This window comes from Argopecten irradians, chromosome 1, assembly GCF_041381155.1.
Source record: "Argopecten irradians isolate NY chromosome 1, Ai_NY, whole genome shotgun sequence".
Classification (NCBI taxonomy): Eukaryota; Metazoa; Mollusca; class Bivalvia; order Pectinida; family Pectinidae; genus Argopecten; species Argopecten irradians.
The window spans coordinates 75,140,875-75,153,005 of NC_091134.1; the positions used below are offsets into that span (position 1 = coordinate 75,140,875).

Here is a 12,131-nt window from a genome sequence, read left to right on the forward strand (position 1 = left end):
AATGTGTGTTCACAAGGTCCTATAATAATGATTATGCAAAGGGCAATGTGTGTTCACAAGGTCCTATAATAATAATTATGCAAAGGGCAATGTGTGTTCACAAGGTCATATAATAATTATTAGTGCAAAGGGCAATGTGTGTTCATAAGGTCCTATAATAATTATTATGCAAAGGGCAATGTGTGTTCACAAGATCCTATAATAATAATTATGCAAAGGGCAATGTGTGTTCACAAGGTCATATAATAATTATTAGTGCAAAGGGCAATGTATGTTCACAAGGTCCTATAATAATAATTATGCAAAGGGCAATGTGTGTTCACAAGGTCCTATAATAATGATTAGTGCAAAGGGCAATGTGTGTTCACAAGGTCCTATAATAATTATTAGTGCAAAGGGCAATGTGTGTTCAAAAGGTTCTATAATAATGATTAGTGCAAAGGGCAATGTGTGTTCACAAGATCCTATAATAATAATTATGCAAAGGGCAATGTGTGTTCATAAGGTCCTATAATAATTATTAGTGCAAAGGGCAATGTGTGTTCATAAGGTCCTATAATAATAATTATGCAAAGGGCAATGTGTGTTCACAAGGTCCTATGATAATGATTAGTGCAAAGGGCAATGTGTGTTCACAAGGTCCTATAATAATGATTATGCAAAGGGCAATGTGTGTTCACAAGGTCCTATAATAATAATTATGCAAAGGGCAATATGTGTTCATAAGGTCATATAATAATGATTATGCAAAGGGCAATGTGTGTTCATAAGGTCCTATAATAATGATTATGCAAAGGGCAATGTGTGTTCACAAGATCCTATAATAATAATTATGCAAAGGGCAATGTGTGTTCACAAGGTCCTATAATAATGATTATGCAAAGGGCAATATGTGTTCACAAGGTCCTATAATAATTATTATGCAAAGGGCAATGTGTGTTCACAAGGTCCTATAATAATGATTATGCAAAGGGCAATGTGTGTTCACAAGGTCCTATAATAATAATTATGCAAAGGGCAATGTGTGTTCACAAGGTCCTATAATAATTATTATGCAAAGGGCAATGTGTGTTCACAAGGTCCTATAATAATGATTAGTGCAAAGGGCAATGTGTGTTCACAAGGTCCTATAATAATGATTATGCAAAGGGCAATGTGTGTTCACAAGGTCCTATAATAATAATTATGCAAAGGGCAAAATGTGTTCACAAGGTCCTATAATAATTATTATGCAAAGGGCAATGTGTGTTCACAAGGTCCTATAATAATGATTATGCAAAGGGCAATGTGTGTTCACAAGGTCCTATAATAATAATTATGCAAAGGGCAATATGTGTGTTCACAAGGTCCTATAATAATAATTATGCAAAGGGCAATATGTGTTCACAAGGTCCTATAATAATTATTATGCAAAGGGCAATGTGTGTTCACAAGGTCCTATAATAATGATTATGCAAAGGGCAATGTGTGTTCACAAGGTCCTATAATAATGATTATGCAAAGCACAATAACGCTGTAAGTTACAGATGACTCATGCTGATTTTTATGAGGGTATAACAATATTTATGTACACTTAAAAGTTCTACTGTGATTTCATAATCCGGATTTCATAATTTGAGAATTATATTTGATTACAATGCCTTTGTGAACTCTTACCATGCAGTCCATGTTTCTTTGAGGAAAACAGTTGTGATATGGCCCAAAAGGCTTCCTACAAATAAAAACAGATATACAGACCTGAAATTACCTTTTGCAACTATATGAACACAACTGTCCCTAGACAATATAAAAAAGAGGCCCATGGGCCTTACTGGTCACCTGATATTTGATACAAATTAGTTATGTAATTTACTAGCAAACTGTTTTCTTTTGTTTATGAAATAGGAACATACACCTAACAGGTATACATACAAAGTTTCATTAAGCTTGATGCATATTTACTCACATTACACGGTTCAATAATTATTATTGCAAAGGGCAAATAAGTTAGAGTCAAATCAAGCTTACTTTCATACTTGTTTGAAAGTATACATACAAAGTTTCATTAAGCTTGGTGCATATATTTACTCAAGTTATCATGTTTACAAGATTCAATAATTATAATTGCAAAGGGCAATAACTCTGTAAGTTACAATCTAATCAGGCCGATTTTCAAACTTGTCCGAGATTTTTTCCAATTTTATTCTAAATTCAAAGTCTCATGGAGCTGAGTGCATATTTATTCAAGTTATTATATTCACAAGGTTCAATAATAATTATTAGTGCAAAGGGCAATAACTCCGTAAAATATCCTCGGATCAAGCTGCTTTTCGAACTTGTTCGAGATATTTCTAATGTTAGTCTACATACATAAGGTTCAATAATTATTATTGCAAAGGGAAATAACTCTGTTATTCAAGATTGAATCAGGTTGATTTCCGAACTTATCCAAGATCTTTCCAGTGTTAGTCTACATACCAAGTTTCAATAAGCTTGGTGAATATTTACTCTTCACCCATATACATGAGTAATAGTGACAATGGACTCACTTCTTCACCCATATACATGAGTAATAGTCCCAAGGGACTCACTTCTTCACCTATATACATGAGTAATAGTGACAATGGACTCACTTCTTCACCCATATACATGAGTAATAGTGACAATGGACTCACTTCTTCACCCATATACATGAGTAATAGTGACAATGGACTCACTTCTTCACCCATATACATGAGTAATAGTGACAATGGACTCACTTCTTCACCCATATACATGAGTAATAGTCCCAAGGAACTCACTTCTTCACCCATATACATGAGTAATAGTGATAATTAAAGGACTCATAACTTCTTCACCCATATACGAGTAATAGTGACAATGGACTCACTTCTTCACCCATATACATGAGTAATAGTGACAATGGACTCACTTCTTCACCCATATACATGAGTAATAGTGACAATTAAAGGACTCACTTCTTCACCCATATACATGAGTAATAGTGATAATTAAAGGACTCACTTCTTCACCCATATACATGAGTAATAGTGACAATGGACTCACTTCTTCACCCATATACATGAGTAATAGTGATAATTAAAGGACTCACTTCTTCACCCATATACAGGAGTAATAGTGACAATGGACTCACTTCTTCACCCATATACATGAGTAATAGTGACAATGGACTCACTTCTTCACCCATATACATGAGTAATAGTGATAATTAAAGGACTCACCTCTTCACCCATATACATGAGTAATAGTGACAATGGACTCACTTCTTCACCCATATACATGAGTAATAGTGATCCCAAGGAACTCACCTACCCATATACATGAGTAATAGTGATAATTAAAGGACTCACTTCTTCACCCATATACAGGAGTAATAGTGACAATGGACTCACTTCTTCACCCATATACATGAGTAATAGTGAAATTAAGGACTCACTTCTTCACCCATATACATGAGTAGTTAATAGTGACAATGGACTCACTTCTTCACCCATATACATGAGTAATAGTGACAATGGACTCACTTCTTCACCCATATACATGAGTAATAGTCCCAAGGAACTCACTTCTTCACCCATATACATGAGTAATAGTGACAATGGACTCACCTCTTCACCCATATACAGGAGTAATAGTGACAATGGACTCACTTCTTCACCCATATACATGAGTAATAGTCCCAAGGAACTCACTTCTTCGCCCATATATATGAGTAATAATGCCAAGGGACTCACCTCTTCACCTATATACATGAGTAATGGTGCTAAGGGACTCACCTCTTCACCCATATACATGAGTAATAGTGACTAGGGACTCACTTCTTCACCCATATACATGAGTAATAGTCCCAAGGGACTCACTTCTTCACCCATATACATGAGTAATAGTGATAATTAAAGGACTCACTTCTTCACCCATATACATGAGTAATAGTGACAAGGGACTCACTTCTTCACCCATATACATGAGTAATAGTGACAATGGACTCACTTCTTCACCCATATACATGAGTAATAGTGATAATTAAAGGACTCACCTCTTCACCCATATACATGAGTAATAGTGACAATGGACTCACTTCTTCACCCATATACATGAGTAATAGTGATAATTAAAGGACTCACTTCTTCACCCATATACATGAGTAATAGTGACAATGGACTCACTTCTTCACCCATATACATGAGTAATAATAGTGATAATTAAAGGACTCACTTCTTCACCCCATATACAGGAGTAATAGTGACAATGGACTCACTTCTTCACCCATATACATGAGTAATAGTGACAATGGACTCACTTCTTCACCCATATACATGAGTAATAGTCCCAAGGAACTCACTTCTTCACCCATATACATGAGTAATAGTTGACAATGGACTCACCTCTTCACCCATATACAGGAGTAATAGTGACAATGGACTCACTTCTTCACCCATATACATGAGTAATAGTCCCAAGGAACTCACTTCTTCGCCCATATATATGAGTAATAATGCCAAGGGACTCACCTCTTCACCTATATACATGAGTAATGGTGCTAAGGGACTCACCTCTTCACCCATATACATGAGTAATAGTGACTAGGGACTCACTTCTTCACCCATATACATGAGTAATAATGGATACTCCATTATACATATAATAGGACTAAGGACTCACTTCTTCACCCATATACAGGAGTAATAGTGACAATGGACTCACTTCTTCACCCATATACATGAGTAATAGTGACAATGGACTCACTTCTTCACCCATATACATGAGTAATAGTGATAATTAAAGGACTCACCTCTTCACCCATATACATGAGTAATAGTGACAATTAAAGGACTCACTTCTTCACCCATATACATGAGTAATAGTGATAATTAAAGGACTCACCTCTTCACCCATATACATGAGTAATAGTGACAATGGACTCACTTCTTCACCCATATACATGAGTAATAGTGATAATTAAAGGACTCACTTCTTCACCCATATACATGAGTAATAGTGACAATGGACTCACTTCTTCACCCATATACATGAGTAATAGTGACAATGGACTCACTTCTCTTCACCCATATACATGAGTAATAGTCCCAAGGAACTCACTTCTTCACCCATATACATGAGTAATAGTGACAATGGACTCACCTCTTCACCCATATACAGGAGTAATAGTGACAATGGACTCACTTCTTCACCCATATACATGAGTAATAGTCCCAAGGAACTCACTTCTTCGCCCATATATATGAGTAATAATGCCAAGGGACTCACCTCTTCACCTATATACATGAGTAATGGTGCTAAGGGACTCACCTCTTCACCCATATACATGAGTAATAGTGACTAGGGACTCACTTCTTCACCCATATACATGAGTAATAGTGAAAATGGACTCACTTCTTCACCCATATACATGAGTAATAGTGATAATTTAAAGGACTCACTTCTTCACCCATATACAGGAGTAATAGTGACAATGGACTCACTTCTTCACCCATATACATGAGTAAATAGTGACAATGGACTCACTTCTTCACCCATATACATGAGTAATAGTTGATAATTATAAGGACTCACTCTTCACCCTAATATCATGAGTAATAGTGACAATGGACTCACTTCTTCACCCATATACATGAGTAATAGTGATAAATTAAAGGACTCACTTCTTCACCCATATACATGAGTAATAGTGACAATAAAGGACTCACTTCTTCACCCATATACATGAGTAATAGTATAATTAAAGACTCACCTCTTCTACCCATCATACAGGAGTAATAGTGACAATGGACTCACTTCTTCACCCATATACAGGAGTAATAGTGACAATGGACTCACTTCTTCACCCATATACATGAGTAATAGTCCCAAGGGACTCACTCTTCACCCATATACATGAGTAATAGTCACCAAGGACTCACTTCTTCACCCATATACATGAGTAAATAGTGACATAATTAATGGACTCATCCTTCTTCACCCATATACATGAGTAATAGTGACAATGGACTCACTTCTTCACCCATATACATGAGTAATAGTCAATTAAAGGACTCACCTCTTCACCCATATACATGAGTAATAGTGACAATGGACTCACCTCTTCACCATATATACATGAGTAATAGTGACTTATGGACTCACTTTCTTCACCCATATACATGAGTAATAGTCCCAAGGACTCACTTCTTCACCCATATATACATGAGTAATAGTGACAATTGGGACTCACCTCTTCACCCATATACATGGGTAATAGTGATAATTAAAGGACTCACCTCTTCACCCATATACAGGGGTAATAATGGTCCCAAGGGACTCACTTCTTCACCCATATACATGAGTAATAGTGACAAGGGACTCACCTCTTCACCCATATACATGAGTAATAGTGACAATTAAAGGACTCACCTCTTCACCCATATACATGAGTAATAGTGACAATTAAAGGACTCACCTCTTCACCCATATACATGAGTAATAGTGACAATTAAAGGACTCACCTCTTCACCCATATACATGAGTAATAGTGATTAGGGACTCACTTCTTCACCCATATACATGAGTAATAGTGACTAGGGACTCACCTCTTCACCCATATACATGAGTAATAGTGACAATTAAAGGACTCACTTCTTCACCCATATACATGGGTAATAGTGATAATTAAAGGACTCACCTCTTCACCCATATACAGGGGTAATAGTGACAATAAAAGGGACTCACCTCTTCACCCATATACATGAGTAATAGTGACAATTTTTAAAGGACTCACCTCTTCACCCATATACATGAGTAATAGTGATAATTAAAGGACTCACCTCTTCTCACCCATTATACATGAGTAATAGTGACAATTAAAGGACTCACCTCTTCACCCATATACATGGGTAATAGTGACAATTAAAGGGACTCACTTTCTTCACCCATATACATGAGTATACTAGTGACAAATTAAAAGGACTCACCTCTTCACCCATATACATGAGTAATAGTGACAATTAAAGGACTCACCTCTTCACCCATATACATGAGTAATAGTGATAATTAAAGGACTCACCTCTTCACCCATATACATGAGTAATAGTGATAATTAAAGGACTCACCTCTTCACCCATATACATGAGTAATAGTGATAATTAAAGGACTCACCTCTTCACCCATATACATGAGTAATAGTGATTAATTAAAGGACTCACTCTTCACCCATATACATGAGTAATGGTGACAATTAAAGGACTCACCTCTTCACCCATATATACATTGAGTTATAGTGACAATTAAAGGACTCACCTCTTCACCCATATACATGAGTAATAGTGACAATTAAAGGACTCACCTTCTTCACCCATATACATGAGTAATAGTGATAATTAAAGGACTCACCTCTTCACCCGTATATACATGAGTAATAATGACCAAGGACTCACTTCTTCACCCATATACATGAGTAATAGTGACTAAGGGACTCACCTCTTCACCCATATACATGAGTAATAGTGACAATTAAAGGACTCACCTCTTCACCCATATACATGAGTAATAGTGATAATTAAAGGACTCACCTCTTCACCCATATACATGAGTAATAGTGCCAGTTAGGGACTCACCTCTTCACCCATATACATGAGTAATAGTGACAAGGGACTCTTCCTCTTCACCCATATACACTGAGTAATAGTGATTAGGGGACTCACCTCTTCACCCGTATACATGAGTAATAGTCCCAAGGGACTCACTTCTTCACCCATATACATGAGTAATAGTGACTAGGGACTCACCTCTTCACCCATATACATGAGTAATAGTGACAATTAAAGGACTCACCTCTTCACCCATATACATGAGTAATAGTGACAATTAAAGGACTCATCACTCTCTCTCACCCATATACATGAGTAAATAGTCGTATTAAAGGGGGACTCACCTCTTCACCCCATATACATGAGGTAATAAGTGACAATTAAAGGGACTCACCTCTTCACCCATAAACAAGAGTAATAATTGACAATTAAAAAGGATCTCACACCTGCTTCACCCCATATTACATGAGTAACCAGTGACCCAATTAAAGGACTCACTCTCTTCACCCATATACATGAGTAATAGTGATAATTAAAGGACTCACCTCTTCACCCATATACATGAGTAATAGTGATAATTAAAGGACTCACCTCTTCACCCATATACATGAGTAATAGTGATAATTAAAGGACTCACCTCTTCACCCATATACATGAGTAATAGTGACAATTAAAGGACTCACCTCTTCACCCATATACATGAGTAATAGTGATAATTAAAGGACTCACCTCTTCACCCATATACATGAGTAATAGTGATAATAAGGGACTCACCTCTTCACCCATATACTGGAGTTAATAGTGATAAGGGACTCCACCCTTTTCACCCATATTCATGAATAATAAGCGCCAAGGGACTCACTATCTTCACCCATATACATGAGTAACCAGAGACAATTAAGGACTCACTCTTACCATATACATGAGTAATTGTCCCAAGGGGACTCACTCTCTTTCACCCATATACATGAGTAATAGATCCCAAGGGACTCACGTCCTCACCCATATACTTGAGTAAATAGTGACACATTAAAGGACTCACCTCTTCACTCCATATATATGAGTAATAGTGATAATTAAAGGACTCTCCTCTTCACCCATTTACATGAAGTATAATAGTCCACAATTAAAGGACTCACCTTCTTCACCCATATACTCATGAGTAATAGTGATAATAAAGGACTGCCACCTCTTCACATATATAACATGTGGTAATAGTGACAAATTAAAGGACTCAACGTCTTCACCCTAATACATGAGTAAATAGTGGACTAGGGAACTCACATCAACACGCCATATACATGAGTAGATGGTGATAATTAAAGGACTCACCTCTTCACCCATAAACATGGGTTAAAGAGGACTAAGGGACTCACTTCTTCACCCATTATACATGATAGATAGTGTGACAAGTGTACTCACTTCTTCACCCCATATACATGAGTAATAGTGACTCACTCTTCCAATATAATGGAGGACCACACCTCTTCACCCAAATACATGAGTAAAAGTGAAAATTAAAGGACTCACCTCTTCACCATTAAACATGAGTAAGTAAAGTTGAATAAAGGACTCACCTCTATCACCCATATACATGAGTAGATAGGTGATGATTTAGGGACTCACCACTTCTAGACCCATAATACATGAGTAATACCATAGGAGGAACTCACCTCTTCACCCATATACATGAGTAATAGTGACTAGGGACTCACCTCTTCACCCATATACATGAGTAATAGTGACAATTAAAGGACTCACCTCTTCCTCCCATATTTACATGAGTAATAGTGATTATTAAAGGACTCACCTCTTCAGCCCATATACATGAGTAATAGTGACAATTAAAGGACTCCCCACCTCTTCACCCATATATATGAGTAATAATGCCATAGGGGATCACCTCTTCACCCATTATACATGAGTAATAGTGGATAATTAAAGGACTCACCTCTTCACCCATATAATGAGTAAATAGTGATTAGGGACTCACCCTCTTCACCCTTAATACATGAGTAACCCAGTGACAATTTAAGGACTCACCTCTTTCACCCCATATACATGAGTAAATAGTGATAATTAAAGGGACCTCACCTCTTCACCCATATACATGAGTAATAGTGAGACAATTAAAGGACTCACCTCTTCACCCATATACAATGAGATATATATTGACCATGTAAAGGACTCACCCTCTTCACCCATATACCCAATGAGTAATAGTGATAATTAAAGACTCACCTCTTCACCCCACTATACATGAGTATTAGATGATAATTAAAGGACTCAAACTCTTGCACCCATTATACCCCATGAGTAAATAGTGATATATTAAAGGACTCACCTCTTCACCCATATACATGAGTTATAGTGGACAATTAAAGGACTCACTCTTCCACCCATATAACATGAGTAATTGTTGCGATAATTAAAGGACTCACCTCCTCTCACCAATATAAATGGAGTAATAGGGACAATTAAAGGAACTCCACCTCTTCACCCATTTTGTTTACATGGATAATAGTGACAATTTATGGACTCACCTCTGCACCCATATATATGAGTAAATAGTGATAATAAAAGGACTCACCTCTTCACCCAGATACATGAGTAATAATGCCAAGGGACTCACCTCTTCACCCATATACATGAGTAATAGTGATAATTAAAGGACTCACCTCTTCACCCATATACATGAGTAATAGTGATAATTAAAGGACTCACCTCTTCACCCATATACATGAGTAATAATAATGCCAAGGGAACTCACCTCTTCAACCCCATATACATAGTTATAATAGCCGATTATGGGGACACATCCTCTTCAACCTTATACATGAGTTAATAATGCACAAAGGACTCACCTCTTCACGCCATATACATGAGTAATAGTGACAATTAAAGGACTCACCTCTTCACCCATATACATGAGTAATAGTGACAATTAAAGGACTCACCTCTTCACCCATATACATGAGTAATAGTGATAATTAAAGGACTCACCTCTTCACCCATATACATGAGTAATAGTGACAATTAAAGGACTCACCTCTTCACCCATATACATGAGTAATAGTGATAATTAAAGGACTCACCTCTTCACCCATATACATGAGTAATAGTGACAATTAAAGGACTCACCTCTTCACCCATATACATGAGTAATAGTGACAATTAAAGGACTCACCTCTTCACCCATATACATGAGTAATAGTGATAATTAAAGGACTCAACTCTTCACCCATATACATGGGTAATAGTGACAATTAAAGGACTCATCTCTTCATCCATATACATGGGTAATAGTGATAATTAAAGGACTCATCTCTTCACCCATATACATGGGTAATAGTGACAATTAAAGGACTCATCTCTTCACCCATATACATGGGTAATAGTGATAATTAAAGGACTCACCTCTTCATCCATATACATGAGTAATGGTGCTAAGGGACTCACCTCTTCACCCATATACATGAGTAATGGTGCTAAGGGACTCACCTCTTCACCCATATACATGAATAATAGCGACAAGGGACTCACTTCTTCACCCATATACATGAGTAATAGTGATTAGGGACTCACCTCTTCATCCATATACATGAGTAATGGTGCTAAGGGACTCACCTCTTCACCCATATACATGAGTAATAGTGCTGCAATCTCACTCATTCCCTGACAGTAGCCAACCTCTGTATTATACATGGAGTATGCACCCAGCACATGGAACAATGCCTGTTGTCTGAAATATACCAGGCATAGTCAATTATTTCAAGATTGGGTATACAATACAAGACTGTTGATAATAATGGTAAAAAAAAAATATCCTGTTTTGAAATTAATGCAGTCCCCTTTTGTTCAGTTTTTGGTTGTGTGAAATGTTTTGCTACGCGTAAATTTACTTCAAGTTTGACATTAACTAAAGTGAAGTAACTGTTAGGCTAGGCAATTAAACGACATTCAATACATTTCCAAATGTTTTATAAGTGCCACATAGAAAGTAATCTGTTTGTTTTGGGAACTAGAGTTCAAAGTACTGTAAGGTACTGAAGGAGGTGTTATTCAATAATCAAGAAAAAGACAAGTAAATTTCACAATTTCAAAACTAATGGTATTTGTTAATTAAGATAAAGCATAGAACAGCACCACAATAGGTCCATGCAACCTACCGTTATACTCCAATGATCTTATCCCACAGGAATGTTCCAATGCTGCAAATAGAAGGCAAAACAATGCATCAGGTTATCTGAAGTTAACTGTCATGCTTTATATTTTTCTAGACGTAATAATTTGAACTAAATTCCATGACAACAAAAATCTATCAGTTTTTTGCCTTTTACTAATCGACGCACTAGGCTTTTCCGTCGTTGGTTATTATACTTGAAATACTTCACCCAGTCATATATACGACCTTATCTACCATCTGTTTTCATACCCAGGCCTTTTAAGTCCTTATTCCACGCCTAAACTCCATGAATGTTTCTATATCCTTGTTATCTTTATATATACATTACAAAGATGCCTTGTGATTGAAAGAAAATACAATGG

At 36.6% G+C, this 12,131-nt stretch overlaps 1 protein-coding gene across 3 annotated transcripts in view; it reads right to left on the bottom strand.

The window, feature by feature from the left end:
- LOC138308070 (USP6 N-terminal-like protein) overlaps positions 1–12,131 on the bottom strand; it is a 120,928-nt gene that overhangs the window by 38,434 nt on the left and 70,363 nt on the right. For all 3 annotated transcript variants that reach the window (XM_069249034.1, XM_069249027.1, XM_069249021.1), the window contains 2 exons: positions 11,211–11,325; positions 1,657–1,711 (listed from right to left, as the gene is read on the bottom strand). In XM_069249034.1, coding sequence (XP_069105135.1) covers positions 1,657–1,711; positions 11,211–11,325 — 170 coding nt within the window. The remainder of the gene's footprint in view (positions 1–1,656; positions 1,712–11,210; positions 11,326–12,131) is intronic.